Source organism: Solenopsis invicta, chromosome 1 (assembly GCF_016802725.1).
Source record: "Solenopsis invicta isolate M01_SB chromosome 1, UNIL_Sinv_3.0, whole genome shotgun sequence".
Classification (NCBI taxonomy): domain Eukaryota; kingdom Metazoa; phylum Arthropoda; class Insecta; order Hymenoptera; family Formicidae; genus Solenopsis; species Solenopsis invicta.
This window is the reverse complement of record NC_052664.1, coordinates 22,638,003-22,655,646: the sequence shown is the minus strand read 5'-3', so window position 1 is coordinate 22,655,646 and position 17,644 is coordinate 22,638,003. Positions and strand designations below refer to the sequence as shown.

General features: G+C 36.5%; 1 protein-coding gene across 1 annotated transcript in view; it reads right to left on the bottom strand.

Annotated features, from left to right (window-relative positions):
* Window positions 1–5,381: 5,381 nt before the first annotated feature.
* LOC105203739 (zinc finger protein 395) overlaps window positions 5,382–17,644 on the bottom strand; it is a 95,688-nt gene continuing 83,425 nt past the window's right edge. Inside the window, exon 8 of the mRNA XM_011172622.3 lies at window positions 5,382–17,612. Within this exon, the coding sequence (XP_011170924.1) occupies window positions 17,400–17,612 (213 nt within the window). The 3' untranslated portion in view covers window positions 5,382–17,399. The remainder of the gene's footprint in view (window positions 17,613–17,644) is intronic.

Below are 17,644 nucleotides of genomic sequence, written 5' to 3'. Positions count from 1 at the left end.
GCATAAAATATATCCACGAGAATGCAATTACAAGTTAAATAATATGTAATAACTAAATATACATAAATCAATTTTTGTAATTCATTTAAGATTAAATATCAAGTCCTAATCTGTTTTAGTTTATCCATTTTAAGGCAATAGATCTATAAAATTTAATATATATAATGATTTATTATTATAGTTTAATATAATCGCTTTTGTATTATGTTTAAGGATTGTCACAGATCTGTTACCTCAATTATAAAAATTTACTTATCACACTCACCAACCGATGTGCAGTAGTAAAGTTATTTTACAAACTCGCTACCATGATTCTGCAACAAATATAAAACACAAATTAAAGTAAAATAGAAAAGACAACTAATATTTTATATAATAATTACTGCATGCAATTCTATATGTATTCATTAAATACAATAAATGTTAAAGTAATTATGTAATTTTTGAGAATACTTTGAGTGCTTTCTAACTATGTGACACAAGCAACACTGCCTGTGTCATGTAGTTGGAAAGCACTTAAAGTATTCTCAAAATATTGATAAACAACAAGAATAAAATGATTCACTGTATTACACAGTGTCATCTGTATACGGAGCTGAAAAGCACTCTTTATTACAAACATAAGCGTCTATAGATTTCATAAAAAAATTTTTTTTTCTGATATCTAATTAAAAAATGAACAACACATTCGCGCGCAAGATATAGTATGTATAAATAAATTATATTTACTGTATATTGCTCCATTGATGCCCGATGCCTTTCTCTTAGTCCTCCTCTCAGATTGTCCGACCGTTACGTTCCAAAACGTCCTTTCCGAGAATAACTTTGCTCGAAATACATAGTACATACATGTAACGTGTGCTATGTTATGTCGAGTAAAATTTTCCTCGGAGAGGATGTTTTGGAATGTAGCTCGAGTTGTCAACGTCGTATTTTTAGATGACACAACACTCACGAAAATGCGGGTAATGATCGCGCAATACTTTGCGTGGTACTCTTAACACATATATGTTACACTCTTCGTACGGCACTACCAAATTTAAAATTCAAAGTAGTGATTACGGTCGCATAATACTTGTACAATTCTTGTGTAACGTTGCGCCAGTTGCGCCAAAGTTAGGTTAAATTAGGTTAGGATGCCAGTGTCATACAAGTTTAACAAATGTTATGAGAGTTCAGAGAGTGCACTGCGACGTTAGTGGGTCGTACTGAATCAGCTGAGACGCATATGCACGCTATTTGGACCGTACACAATTATATACAGTACTCCACGACATTACACATCACTGCGCCATTATGCGCAGCGCCGCTATGACACTCGATCGCCTAGTGCCTACGCTACGCCGCCGCTCGCCCCGCTCGGTCACCATCGTCGCTCGTCGGCCATCTTCGCGCCGCTCGGCCATCGTCGCCGCTCGGCCGCCGTCGTCGCTAGTCGCCGCTCGGTGACCGTGACCTAGACTTGTTATGGCTTGCGTGGCTTGCTAACGTTGCTAACCGTCGTTGCGCTGCCGTCGTTATTACCGCTGCTCTTGCCATATTTATTGTTGCTCCGCCGATGATAGAATATTGCGACGTAATAATTTATGTGCTTCTCAAGTGCTTCGTGTCTAAATTGTGCACAGTTGGAGAGAGTGTCGAACGTGAATGCGGACGATGGACGAGTGTCGTGTACAGAAATCATGCTCGTTCGTGATGTACGGCAGCTTATCGCATTGTTTCGAATAAAGTTTTCGCGCGCACGTATTCACTCGAACAGGATCCATCATCGGTGTAATATCGCGAATGTCGAATAGCACGTTAGTCGTGCGAGAATCAGTAATTCTTTAACGAAAGCAAGTCGTTTTGTATCTACGCGTGCATTTTTTCGAACTCTCGCCGTTGTTCCGGCAGTGCTACGCGATGTGTGTGACGTATGTGTCGATCACTCTCTGTTTACTTCGCCATTTTGTGTATTTATTTCTCGGGCGTACAGTACTTTCCATGTTTTTCAAATGCAAAAATACGATGTTGTACGTAAATACGATATTGAAAATGGCGAATTTAATAGCGAACGGTTGCGTCTTAAGACGTAAATCACAGTAATGAGTAGAATTATGTCATGTAAGATACCACGTCGTAAGATATTCTTTCGTGTAATTACAGTACCTGTTGCATCGAGACAAGTTAAATTTTCGTACGTGTTTTATTCGTGTGTGCTTTCGTGTGTGATATCCGCAATATCAAAAATCATCAAATAAAATTTGATGATTATTTAATGTACAATTCGAGGAGACCAGTGGAACGAGAGTATTTCATCAGGAAGACAGCATCCGTCCGAACAACTCGGTAAATATTTTATTAACTGAGGTATATCTTCGCATGTTTTTTTTCGAGCAATAACACTGTTGTGTCACAATTAGAATACTTTGTGTTAAAGACAGTATTACACTGTGTCATCTGTGTACTTTGTCGGACAACAACCATAGTAGCTCAATAAACAGTATATTCTATATGTATTTATTATATTTTTAGGATCAATTGGAAAGGGATTGTAGCAGCAGCAACAACAATCGGTGAGTAAATTTGTTCAAGTATTATTAATCGAAATACGAAGATATTTCTTCAAAAAACGAAACTGTCCACTTAAAATAAATGTCTGTTTCCAATCTGAGATACAATAGAATTTTGTAGAATTCTGCTAATTTTATTTAAAAAAATACATAATATCTTCATCAATTTCAGAATTATCTTGAAATGCCAGCAGTTTTACATACAAAATTTTTATGATTCCTAACATTTTGTAAACATCTCAAAAATGCATTAAATTTTTCTGAATATTATTTAAATTGATTGTAACACAGTAAATTTAAAGTAAAGATTTTCTTGACACAAGTCCAATTAAATGATGATTTATAGTAATTTCATTGCTATTTTCCTTTATGTTATTTTCAACATCTTGAATCATTTTCAAGGTGATGTCAATTACTTTTTAATTTTAGTACAAATTGATTGTAGTACAAATAAGTTTGTTTTTTGCTTGTATCTTCAATTTAAAAACAGTGTTTTTTTTTAAGAGTTACACCTATTTTCCACAAATATAAAATTTCTTTGGCATTGACAATTTGTCACTGGGTTTCAGTTAACTTATGCATATTAACTTATGTGTTATTGATTTTTGAATATATAAAGAATATCAGGCTGGCTATTAACTGCTTTGTAGGATATGATGAAAGAGTAATTTTGTTCTCTTCTATAAAAATGCCTCTATATGTATATTAAAATGTGGATATTTTGTGAAACTTACATAACTATGTTTGTAAATCTCGTAAGTAATTTTTATAGATCCAGGAGGAGATGGGTGGGTTAAGGGAGTTTTGACTTTTTGCTACGATATGAGCTAAAAGTTATCCAAATTTAAAAATAGAAGACTTCATTAGATTTATTTTTTTTTTATTCAATAATAAATTTTGATTGTAAATGCTCGAATTTTAGTCCTGAATCTAGCTTCGAAGAAGAAAACAAAGAAAAATTTGGTTTTTAATTTTTGCAACGAAAATTACTATATTTTGCTGCGATTTTAATTAATTTTTAAACATAAGTAGATTTAAATGAATTTTTGCACGAATATTTATCAGAGTTTTATTAGTACATGTAAAAATTTTTATTTAATTGGTAATGCTACTTTCTTATCAAATTTTTAAATAAGTACAGTAAAACGTGATTTTACATAAGAATCAAGAGTAAACAAGAAATTAAATAACTTTTAAACCAATAAGTGAATTGTGTTCGAATTTTACACAGATACGTAATACTGGAATATTTTATAAAATTTTTATATTTTTGATCATGTTTTTTAAATAGATTAGCTACATAGTTCAATATCCATATTTTATGAATATAGAGGTGCTTAAAAGTTACATCTAAATCGCGACTGTAGCTCTTTAGTCTTGTCTTTGTTTCTGAGATAGTGCACTCTGAAGAATATCTTGTGCTATTAAGAAAAGCTATTACTTAAGTTTTCTAATTTTCTTAAGTAGTAGTGCTTTGAAAAAATATTTTCTTGATAAAGTGCACTCATTATTTACTTGAAACAATATTTAAAATAATCTATCTTCTTCGTGTGCCATACGCTTATTAGCGCGTAGGCTTGTTTCTTCTGCATATATTCATAGATATATGAGACCTACCGTTTTAACATCGATACGGTCGACGCAGCGATTCTCAACAAGGTTTTTTGCTCAAAGTGTCTGTTGCGATAAAAAATTGTTCTAAGCAGATAATTTTAAAAAATTTTGAAAAAAAATTGGTTTTTTTCTTTCCAAGCGAATATTATCGAAACTATAAAAGATAGAAAAAACTGTTCTGAATGAAAGGAGGTTAAATGGCTCGAAGAGTACTTTATAACAATAAATTAAAAATTTTTTTTTAATTATTTATTAATTATTATTAATTACAAATAATTTTTTTTTAATTATTATAAAGTACTCTTTGAACCACTTAACCTACATTTAGAACATATTTTTCTATCTTTTATAGATTCGACGATATTCGCTTGGAAACCGATTTTTTTCAAAAGGATGTTTTACCCCTTAAAATAAAATTAGAGCAGAAAAACAAATTTTTTGTCTGATAGAAAATGGAAAATTTTCGAAAAATTTTTGTTGGAAATTCTGTAATTTCTTTAGAGCTCTGATAGCCCCCCAAATTCTATCGATTATCTTTAATGATCAACTGTGCTAAAGTTGAAAACAAAAAAGTTATAGCCTTTTGAAGTTGCAAAATTGTGAAGGCTGGTCTCCGCTCTCCGTTTCTTTAAATGATGTTTTTATCGTTTTAATCGACGAAACTTTTTTTTTTTATCGGTCGAGAACTCTAGAACTCTTCGAGGGGCAACCGGAATTGTGCTAATTTTTTTTAAATTTTAAAAAAGTGGGGCCAATTTTACAGAGGTAATTAACTCTCCATTGTCCAGTGTTTTTTTTTTCAGTTTAACTGAATCACTGCCTGATAGTGTTTTTAAAAGGATTTTTGGGCTTTAAAAAAACTGACAAAAATTCTGTTACTCTTTTAACATTTTAGAATGCGATTTTATAATTATTTGATTCGAAACGTTTTTTATACATGAATTTAAGGCAAAATAATTCAAAATTGAAAATTTGTTTGGGTTTTCAAATCTTCGACTGGATCACAGAGAGCTAATTATTTGTCAAAATGATGATAAACACTAAAATAGTTTCATAATCTAATACAATTTAAATTTAAATGTGACTTTTTATGATTTTCTTGAAAGGTTTAAAATAACATAGCTGATGTCGAATTTTAATTATGAATAGATATTTGAGAAATATCCGAAATCATACAAATAGGAAATTAAAATAACAAGTCGTGAATATACAGAAGAATTTGTAATAACATATATTCTATACGTATATGTAGCATTTATACATAATCGTATCGATATAGTTTTATGTTTGATGTGTGTGTATATATATATATATATAATAATTAATAAAATATAAGGTTCAATAAAATATTAATCATATGTCTGGGGTATATTATTATCTCTCTTTATCGTCATCGCGTCGTCGTCGTTGTCGTCATCGTCGTCGTCAACAATTAACTACTATGCCCTAGCCTGATATTATTATTTTTAATATGCATTTTTATAACAATAATGATTTCGAAAGACTTATACAGTAATTCGATTAGCGTTCTGATAGATTGCGATTTCTTTTTTTTTGTCGTTAAATATCTATTTATTTGTTCGCAACAGAACGAGAGTTTTTACAGTCGATCGCCATTACTTCGCGTTTCAACGTACAATAAAATGTTTAAATCAAGATTTTTGCTACTCGTAAAATTAATAAGAACAAAACCACACTAATAATATAAGTTGATCTTTTTTTCAAACGATTACAATGTGTCATATGTAATATCAACTTGTAATAAATCTCAAAGCGAAACTTAATTTCAGAAAGAGAATCCGTAATTTTTAAATATTTTTAATATAATATATTTTTCTGTATTTCTCTCATATAATTATGTTAACTTCTAAACGCATATTTTCGCTTAAACGCACGACACTCTTGGACATTCCACTCGTCTCGTCTTAACTCTTTCTTTCCCGTTTTATAATTATAGTTTATCGCAGTATTTCTTGCGCTAAGCGAGATGTCGCAGAGCTGCCGTTAATCCGTCCAGTAATTATTTTTTAAAGCGATTAGAAATGGGCGTCATTGTTTACAGCGAATCGCAGAAGCGAGATGATATATGCGCAATGACAATTTTGCAACTTGAATCTATAGATGTATATTACATGTTCTTTTAACGTGACTGGCTTTTCTCTTAAAGTCTCTCACAAACAACACAAAAGTTTAAAAGGTGTCGTAAAGACGCCTAAAAAGCTATTGACATTTTTACCGTGTAAACTTTTGTATTGTTTTAACTGATATATATATATATATATATATATATATATATATATATATATATATATATATATATTGAAGATGTGTAAGGCAGTACTTGCATAAAGAAGCTTTTCCGTGAATCACATGCGCTTACATATCGATTATCAACAAACTTAAGGAAAACGCTCGCGTGTGAGAAATTAAAAATGTACTTATGATATATATTTAAAAAATAACATAAATGACAAAAGTGAGGTTTTTTATAATGAGCAGAGCCATATAACAGACTTACATATTATATAAATAATGGTTTTTTAACTGAAACGTCGATGCTCATAATCGGTCAACAATACGAGACAAAAATAAATTTGCACATTAAACAATGTTGTCATTTTGTCATACGGGTCGTTAAACCTCTCATGCATTTGGTCCTAGCACGAACCGACAAATCCATTATTGCATGTGATAATTGAAAACGACAGTTATATATTGCCTCTTTCGAATGGCGCAGCCTCATTTTTGAGATCTCTGAAATCTTTGAAACAATGGGAATCGCAAAATCGAAAGCAGAGAGATTACTACTGCTTGTTGATTCCTACAAAATTCTGGACTACATCTATGAAAAAATGTATTTTGCTGCACACCTTTTCATTTATTCGCGCGCTACTCTACAAAGTAAGCGTCTCTGTTATGTACAAATATAAAATATTTGGCATGTACGAGTACAAAATTAGCTCGTGTTTGTCTTTTAAAAAAGATCCTTGAATTATCGTTATATTGACCTCAAATAGGGAGATTACCTTATATTTTCACAAACATAATGATGATTTTTGAAAATTAAAAAAGAAAGATGAATATTTAAGGTTTATAGTAAGAAATATGTCATAAATGTCTACTATAAATTCTTTTTTCGCTAAGAAGAATCATTGGTGCATGAGAAAGTTCAACGATTCAACGATTCGCGATATGTTGTGGACTTTGTGTCCCAGGGACCTTGGCGTTTTACCTTGTGTGTGTTACTTGGAAATCATGATAACTCTCTATATGTATTTATGCAAAATGTGATACGGGATGTACGGGAGCAGGAATGTCGGTTGCAAGAGCTGGTTGCGAGAAAAACTCGGTTTCTTCTTGGTTTCACTTCCGTACCGGCAAAACTCGCCACTGGCGCGATGTGCGGGAGACGGTCGATTTAAATACTCGTGCTGACCTTCGCATAGATTTTATTACGAAAAGTTGCGATAATGATTCTTAGCATAGACAGAGGGACAGTTCTCCGGAAAAATACAAAGTATCTTTTCTCTCTTTGTCGAGTTTCAACAAAACTATAATCGTCATCTAGTTCAGAATATTCGCCCGCCTCCGAGACGCGCAGACGAAAGCTGTCCTATTTGTATGTGTGTATGTTCATTGAAATCTTAGACGCTCGTCGCCGAAGGTTGCACCGCGAGACTCAGCAAACTGATCGTGTTAATCGTGTTAAGCGATAAAATAATCGTTGGACAAATTTAACGTTCATCGGCGGCAAATATTCTATTGTCACGTATTACGAGTATGCGTAGTGGAGGCGTTCATAAGTGCTACCAGCGACATAACTTGTAACTTTCGCAAAAAATAACAATTGCTCTGAGGAAAATTTTACGTGAGATTCGTGCCGCAAGATTGGACTTCCGAGGTCCGAGAAATTCTAGGCTTATTTTAAAGAAATTTTTTTATTCTCAAATTTTTTTTCTTGCATTTTCTTCATTATTGTTTCAAATATATAGATGCGTTGTTTTTATTCTAAAATTCTAATTTCTTTGTTCGGAAGATCGTCGATCTTTTCTGTTTCAAAAAATCAACGTTGCGAATTTTAAAAAGATCGGAAGTTCTTCGATTGCGCGGCACGAATCTTTGCAAACTTTCCGTGTGATCACGATTCTAACTATTAATAGTTATTAATCAATTAATTAATAACCATTAATCCGCGTGTATGCGGCGCGTATTGCACGAGGCGTACATGCTCTCGATGTGTGTACAGCAAAAAAAAAATATCAAATCTGGGGTTTCTAAGGAGCTTGCGCGACCACTTTACACCGCAATACACTACTATGCATTTATATATACACGGATTTCGCGCGTTTAGCTGCGTACGTATGTTCTCTAAGTTTGAGTAAACGGCGGTGCAATTATGCGGTTCCCCGGCCTATGGCCGGCTACAGTGATAAGCTACGCTACCGGCTTAAATCTTAACGCGCCGGAGTATGCCAGTTTTTTTTCTGCAGAAGGCAATTTACAGCGTTTACAATCTTCTCCTTTTTTTCTACTTTTATTCCCCTATACAGTATTCGGTTAACATGCTGAGACGCTATTAGATTCTTAAACGAAACGACGGCGTTTACTCGTCGCGAAACAGACGCTAGCTTGCAAGGGACAGGCATTTTTTGGAACGACTTCTCCTAAGGATCTCGCTCGACGCGAGATCCTGTTTGTTTTGACGCTATACGCGAACACGATTTTATCCTTCGTTTAACCGCGAGTCATCGCGCGCACGCAATTCGCACGCAATTCGTTGGTAATTATCGCTAATGCGTATCGCGGCGGTGTCGACCGCCACTCGTCTCGAATCGCTTCGTTGACGCGCTGCGCGCGTAGGTTGCCGTGCGCGCGCGACTCGCAAGCAGACACGTTATAATACGCTCGACGGGGACAGGAAACTTCGACGAACGGATAAAATACAAAGATTCGGCAGTACAGTGATCTCCGTGAACGGGCATCGCCGTTGTAAAAGCACGGTCGCGATGCGTTCACACCCCCGAAGAGCGACAGGCGCCTCGGGACGCGTTTGATTCAACAGCGAGACCCAACGTCCGCAAGATATGCATTTAACGTGGTGAAAATGATCTCGGCCGCGCCCGCGTGCTTGCGCGTCTCTTGTAAATCGCATAGAAATCGTCTACGAAAGAGTTTGCTATCTATAAACCGCGATTCTCACGGCGATTGCCGTTATACTATGCGCACAGGGATAGATCCCGGCACGGATGCCCCGTATAGGATCATCAGATATTACAATAGAGCCAACGCTTCACCAATCTATGGCGGTTAATCATTGGCCAAGAATCTGCCACTGAACACTGGGCTATTGCTGGCAAATAGTCTATTTACTTCCACGATAATACGGCACGGCATGCGGTGACGGGCCGTTCCTCGATGTTATAGCCAATATCGAGTGTTCAACAAGAAATTAACGATATTGGACCATGTCTAGTAAATAGTTATATATTGATAATTGCAATAAAAAATAATATTTATAAGTACAAACACTACATTTTTTTTTTTTAATTGATATTTAACTTTTTTTTATGCTCTCTAAATCTAAATCAGTGGATAATCACTGATCATCGGTGAATAATTCTGATCTGAAAAATCAATGAATTTATTGTGTATTTATTAATACGTTGATCAATAAGAACTTTTTAATGATTACCAGTAATTTTTCATTGATTTTTAAGTTAAGATAATCACTGATTTATCGGTCTCAAGTATGCTACTAATAATCAGTGATTATTCACTGATTCAGATTTAAAGAGTGCAAAAATCATCTGTATTTCCTTTATTAATTTTAATTTCACGGAAAAGCTTCTTGATATAAATTTCTTTTGCTCGTTTGCCATTCTTGAGTCGTTATCGTTTGCTATTCGTGAACCATTATCGTTTGCCATTCTTGAGCAAGTTCCAAGTTCATCAGATTATAATCCAATGCCATTGGGTCAGTGTTGACTGTCAATACCGGGCTGGAAATCTGGTAGCTAGTAATAACCCAGTACCAGGCAAACCGTAAAGTCCTACACGGGGAATTCCGCCTGGGATCATTAAGCTATCGCGGTTTGGTTGCGTTTGAAATATTTTTTTCGCGTAAAACGGGTGTTCAAGTCGACTATACGCTACGTACAGTACCTAATGTAAAGATTTACGCGACGAGAGTTAAGCTGCGATTATGTCTCATTATATCACGCGAGCACCCGAGATATCTGATGACCGATGACGAACATGAACTATCTTTTGGTGATGTCTGCGCCCGACGGACACAAATCTGTCATATAACGTTATGTGTGTGCATTGAGCAAGAGCACAACTGCGAGACTTTTCGCAGCCGAAAAGAAAAAAAAAGTGTTACCACAGAAACAACGCCGACGTATCACCTGGATCATTCGCGCGCATATCACCCCAATCGACACAGTTATGTATTCATTACATAATAGCTACGAGTTTAAATATCACATTTTATATAACGTGAAAGTTGCAGCAATGTAGTTATATCATAATTTCACCCCCTTTTCAAAAGTAAAGTTACGATGGTACGTTTATATCATCTTATTATAATTAATTACTTTTTTTTGCATAACGTCTATATAGTTCCAGTGCTTAAATTCTATGTATTGAAGCATCACATATTTGTTATATAAATAATATGTAACATTTATATTAGACAAAGGAAAGCAATAGATACAAGTAATTATGATATAAATATCACGAAATATTTGTTATATATAAAGTATTATTCCTTCAAAATATATAGCAGTTACAAATTGTGTCGACTGGGAAGGATTCGTCGTCTACCCGAGTAGCGGGAAAACTTAAAGGATCCCGGATTTAATTTTTCACGATCCCGTGTGACATTCTATCAGGACACAAAAGTCAAAATACGACCAACAGTTGCGCAGAACCGCATTGTCGTTACATTTTTCTTCCACGTGTCTTGTATCCAAGTCGCTCGCGTCACTTTATTTTATTATTACTTGTGGGACGGTAAAAGTAAACGGTATATTTACGAACGTAAATAAAATAAATTAAAACAGGTTCTCACAGAGAAACGATAGTTGAGTCTGAGACACGCGTGTAAAATGCGCGCGTTGTCGATCACAATTTTCAGATGAGAGATACATGCCGAAATAAAAATCTTGACGCGTGCTTGCGAATGCCGTATTCTACGAGTAAGAGAGAAGACGTATACATACGGATGAGATGAATTAATAACTGGATATACGGTTTTGTTAGATTCTTTTATTACGATGTCTTAACGATAAAATTTATACACTCAAACGTAATTAACGTGTTGCATCGTAATTTCTCAGTCATATACGTTAGAATAATCGAGTGTCAAATAATGCGACATAACCACAGCGTTATAATTATACGCATTATCGATAAATAGAAGCTTTCCTTGCAGCGATTATACGGATATAAGAATGATAGAGTCGCTGGTTGCACGTCTTGCGAGACTGTTCCGATCTCATGGTCTGCTCGATGTTTCTAGATCACTTCGAACGCGCGATCCGTTCTGAAAGTGTACCCTCTTAAACGCGGGGCGATATATCAACGGTTCTAACATAATATTAATAAAGATTTCGCGCTTTTAACAATTACTTAACGTACTGTGAGTAACGCTAATCATTGTATTAAGGGTTAAGATGAAGATGACGACGACGATGGATGCAATAATAATTATTAATAATAAAAATTAATAATAATAATAATCATATAATATATAATATAATATAATATTAATAATAATATGTCTTCGCGCGCTGTACGGCCGGTCTAGCGCAAATAGTCTAAGCTCGTTGAGCTACGATCTCTCAAAAAGCCACCCACCTCCGTAAACGCCATCCCCAGGTCGCGTACAGCAGATTTTACCGTTCGCGTCACTAATAATTTTCTTCACGATACAATCTGGAGTACGGCGACGCGCTGCCGTTCGGCAAGCTGGGGCTCGGCCGTACATACCGTGTGAGAAAAAAAATTACACTTCATTAAATCGATATGAGATCCGTTTTGGTATGATAATCCCGGCCATTTAACTTTCTAACCCGCAACACAATCCTTCTTTCGGTATCTCGGCGAACGATGCTGGACAGAGCTCCGTATCGGTAAATCAACCCTCCCTGTGCGAAGCGATCGTCGTGTACCGTTGACAGGGTGGGTATCTCTCTCTCTCTCTCTCTCTCTCTTTTCCCGAATAATTCGGGACGTTTCATCCCTTCTTCTCCCATTCCCTCGCGGTCACAGGCGATCGCTCGCGTGTAAACGACTGGCCCGCCCGTCGAATCGATCGAAAGCCCGATACTGATCTGATTGAATCGGGGAAATTTTTGCGGTTATTGCGAATTGTATGCAGCGCAGCTGGCTTTTTCGAGAGAGCGAGAGAAATGCGAGTTTTCTCAAGCTCGATGCGTACGGTCGTTCCTCCGCTCAAACGCTCAAACGCTCAAACGCACAAACGCAAACGTGTTGTCCCGCTTGTCGATCAATTTTCGGCGACAAATTTTCGTCTCGAGCGACGCGATCGACGTCCGAGCGGCCAACGATCAAACAGCCTCGGACGACGACGCGAGGGCTCGCGCGTTGCTCGTCATCAACCGGGAAGTCGTCTGATTTAGGCTGCGCGGCGACGACTCGTCGCGATCTCGAAAGTTTCTTCAGGCCGCCGATTAAACAAATCCCCGCGGTGTATTCGCTAATGTATATTACACGGTATCCCGAACCGCCGCGTCGCGACGGGACAACCCTGTCGCGACGGGAGCTTTGACTAAGTAAATATTGACATTAATATCGCGAGAGAGATACATATTATTTTGTAGCGTTCGGTGTTCGTCAGTCAGTCGTCCGCACCCGAAGCGACGTGACGTACGGCGGATTGTTTTCGCCGTTGTGGAGAACGGTGCGATAAAAGAAATAATCTCTACCGGTCGGTCGCTTCGAACAAGACGACGAGGTGTGTATGCTGTACGTTCGTATGAAATAAACCTGAGGTATCTTTAAGTCTGTGTAAAGCTTTCGTTACGAATGTTTTGAAACTCCTTGTCCGTTTTTCCTCACCCTCTTTCTTCCCTTTCTCGCTTGTTCCTTCGCGCGAGGGTGAGGATAGAATTAGAGAATATTTGGCATACGTAATGGCACAGTTAATAAACTTGTACTTGTTTACATTCGCGAAGTGCCATCCCGCGGATAGGTATGTCCACCAAAATTCTCTCCAACGCGATACCCATGTCGAGTGACACTCGAGCCTAGCACACGATCTGTCGTTCCGTGTCATCGTGCAGAAGTGGGATCAACAATAAATCATACGAATTTCTGAGAGACCATCGGAAATTTATTGCTGCGTGTGTTTTCGTGTATTTGTGTGTCGTGTTTGCTGACGACAGACACGATCTCGCGTAACGAATTCACATCGCGCCGTGGTTAACGGAGTCGGAAGCTTAAACGATCAGCTAGGAGGTTGAATTATTACTACCGCGAAATGTAAGACGATCCAATCCGTTATTTGTCCTTTCGCCAACGTCCTTTTAATCGATTCCCGTTTTAATATTTCTTTCAAATTCGCCTAATGTAGTACACTCAGCGTCACGTATGTCTTCACATCAAACGAGAATTACATTCAAAGACATTATCAAGTGAAATAAATCACATTTGAATTCGTGTGTCATGACTGTTGGGTAAAAAGACCCATACTATTCTTTTAATTGTTCTCCACATTTTGCATGAATCATTATTTATCTTTCAATTCAAGCTCATACAAGTATCAGACGGTATCAAATACATTCAAACGCAACGATGCAATTGAGCACAGAAATGTCTACCGTCAGACACGAAGCCATACTTGCCGCCAACTGCACGCGTCCGAAAAAAACGCGAATGAAAATATAAATCTGAAAATGTCGAAATTCAATGAAGGATCGGACGTAATAAAAAATATTCTATTTAGTATATCGTGTACGGAACTTATAAAATTCTTTAAAAATGATATTAAAAAAAAAATACTTTACGACGAAAAAATTAATCCTACGCCTTGTAGAGTTTTAAAAATAATTTCTCTTCAGTATTATTAAAAGTCTCAATGTTACCGCCGCACTGTTTAACATTATGCATACAGATTGCATAGAATAAAGTGATAGCAGAAAGTCATAATAATTAAGTATTAAGTGATAATATCACTCCTCAGCAGTTTCCGTTCGCGTATTGTCCTCGGTATTGTGTCTATATAATCGAGTGTAACAATTTTGATAGCAGTAAGGAACCTACATGGACGGCAATTATTTTTCTATGCTATCTGTAATTGTATGTTACTCTCTAGTTTGCAAGTAGACTTTATAACGATTCTCTACGTGATTGTGAACACGATGTAAAAAATTGACTATGATCAAGATCTCAGCATCTCATCTCTGGTACGAACACTGTGATTATCATTTGAGTGCTGTTATTTCATAAATTCATAAAATGTGATCAACTTTGATAGACAGTTACAATCAGCCGTAATATCTTGTAATATACGAGTTGTTCGTCATTAGATTTATATGAGAAAAAAAAATCTTTTCCGTGCGACGACAACATTGCGTTAAATAGCACAATCGCTACTGACAATTTTTTAAAAAATTACGATTTTTTTTTCGAAACGATTGACAAAAAAATCGGGAAATACTGACAATGCGATGCCTACCGTTTTGAACACAAAGGTAATCCATCACCATTTTTACGAGAATTATCGATCTTTTTCCGAGTTAAACTCTCGAATCATTGAGTTTGAATTAGCGCAATTTGTCAACAGAATTGACACTTTTTATATTAATAAAATCTAAACCCCGTGTCGTGATTATTAATAAACAACAGCAATATTCTAATTCTTAATACATTAAGTTCAATAATTATAAAAAAAAAACGAGGGGCTATACAAGATAATACACGTAATATACAAGACATAATGTACAAGGTTATAATTATATTAAATATACAAGATAATTATACTAACGTATGAACAACGATCGGGAAATTGGAAGAAACTTTCATTAGCGAGTGTCGCCTTTTAATGTATTCTGCACTATATTTAGTATAGTATACATTGCGACGTCTCGCCGATTTTCTTCCGTCAAATACGAATACTTTTGTCATTTATTGCATTAAATATTAATACTCTTGATTTCTCATAGCAGCCATGTTGGATTAAATTAAAAATATTTTTAAAAAATCATGTAAATTTTTTTTCGTATTATACGTTTTAATAAATTTTATTTTTTTTTTAACTACAAGTCTATGGTTAATAATATTTTTCTTTCGTTCTTTCGTTTTCGATAGCTAAATATTTTGATCAATTAAAAATAGTTAAAATAAATTTGTAAATAACATATATGTCAATATAAATACAGTTACATAAATATATATAAATACGTATATACATATAAAAAAGTATATAATTATATTTATAAATTTATTTTAATATGATTTGTGTCTAAAAGAATTTTAGTTGAGTGTATAAAAAACATTCTTATGATTTCAAATAAAATCCGATTTTTGTTTCCGATGTAATTCAGTCGACTACGATGAAAAATCAGGAGTCATTAATGCTGAATCTTCTTAAGACACGGCGCTTACTTGCAAAGTTCATCAAATCCGTTAACATATAAAATTTGCAAGTGTCCATTCGTTATCGCTACATTAGAAAAATTATCGAGATCAAACATATTTCGAAATAATCGATTCGAGTGAATAAATCGTCCCGCGAACGATCCGAAGCGAGAAAGGAGTATAAGAAATGACGTAGATTAGACTGTACAAATGTGATGTCATCATTCTTCGCGCTCGCGATTTACATGTATATATGTAAGTGTACATGTGAGTTTAATGAGTGCATGCGTATATGTGTGATTTGGAGCGAAACCTTCACATTAAATGTTTAAATCGATCGATTCAACTGCGTGGCCCTACCCCAATACGCGCGTGCAGCTCCTTTGTTGGCGAACACGGTCTTAGGTCGTCAGAAGGCTAACAAGGCTAAGCCCGATGTATACGGCGACGCATGCCGTGCAACATATAGTGCCTCTTTAACGCGCGAGAGAGAGGCTGAACAACAATTTTTTGAATTATTTATCTGGCAGTATAATTGGTGTATAAAATTTTGGTTTCTTTTTTTTAAACTTTCCTCTTTTCTCATTTCTTCATACGCCTTTGCGCTCTCCTGCTCGATTCGCGGCAGATCCAATAAATTTAGATACAATATCACAATTAGCAACTCTGTTCCACGCGAGACTTACCAATCTTGCTTGTCTGCGTTCGTTTAGCATTGAACATCGGTCAGATCGGACATTGATTTCGCCGGTCTTCCCTTCGTTCGTTAGATTCGATCGCTCAATCCCCAAGGATCGGCCGGACGGCGTCCCTGAGGATCGATCTAACGCCTTTTTTTTTTTAGTTCCATCATTACCGAGAGCGCGTTAACGTTCGCGCTCTCGGCGGAAGAAGGAAGATCTATTGCAATGACCTAAGAGACGGTTCGGGAATCAGCACTTCGAAGGACATGCATGCTCGCTCCGAATGCGAGTACATATCTCATTCGTACCGAACCAAAAGGTTCTCTTTGTCAGGCGAGTTGGGAGCGAGAGAATGCAACAGTCTGAGGTCGCCTCTGCTCCGCACGCCAATTATTCGCTATCTATTAATCGTAAAGTCCCTCGTTACGGCTAAGGGACCCGTTGTCGGAGTTTGCCAAGTGCAAAACACGAACGGGCGGAAATCGGTCAGATAAAATCTCTTATATCGTTAATTTTCTCTATGAGCACTAGAAAGATGTTATATCATGCACGAATATTCGCCCTATAGAGCTATCCGCCAACCGTAATTGTGGAGTCATGTTTTTCTTTGAAACTCGTGCGAACCGTTTTCAAGACGATAAACAGAGAAACGAGGAAGAGATGCTGCTTTTACGAGCTTTGCATTTTACTCTTTTTTTTTTTGAGAGCTCTCGGTATATGCTGGAATAACTCGATAGGGTGACACTTTTCGCTTACAACCGGCGATAGTTAGCGGTTTCGCGTCTCGTGCTCCAAATGCGAGGAGCTTTTATTTTCGACGCCGTGTCTTCGACGATGATTGGCATTTGGCAGTTGGTGTTAACGTTCAACGTAGCATTGGCAAACTCTGGGGTCGACTTGACAAGGGTTTCCGCCCACGGACGTACGAACGGGGCGGACGCTTGGCCTATTCGCTGCAGAAACGGGTGCAAGCCTTCTTCCACCTGCACTGAGTGCACCAGAGGTCGCGTGAATCCATACCGTAGATTTTGCGACATTTCTTAACGTCGCTGCGGGTTCGCCGCGGAGAGGACGGCTTGCCCGTGGACACTGTCATGTTCTGTTGATGACACGCTTGCAATGGCCGTGGGGACAGTTTGATGTGTTTATTGGGCGTACCCTGAAACGGAGGAATGCAAATTTACTCAAATT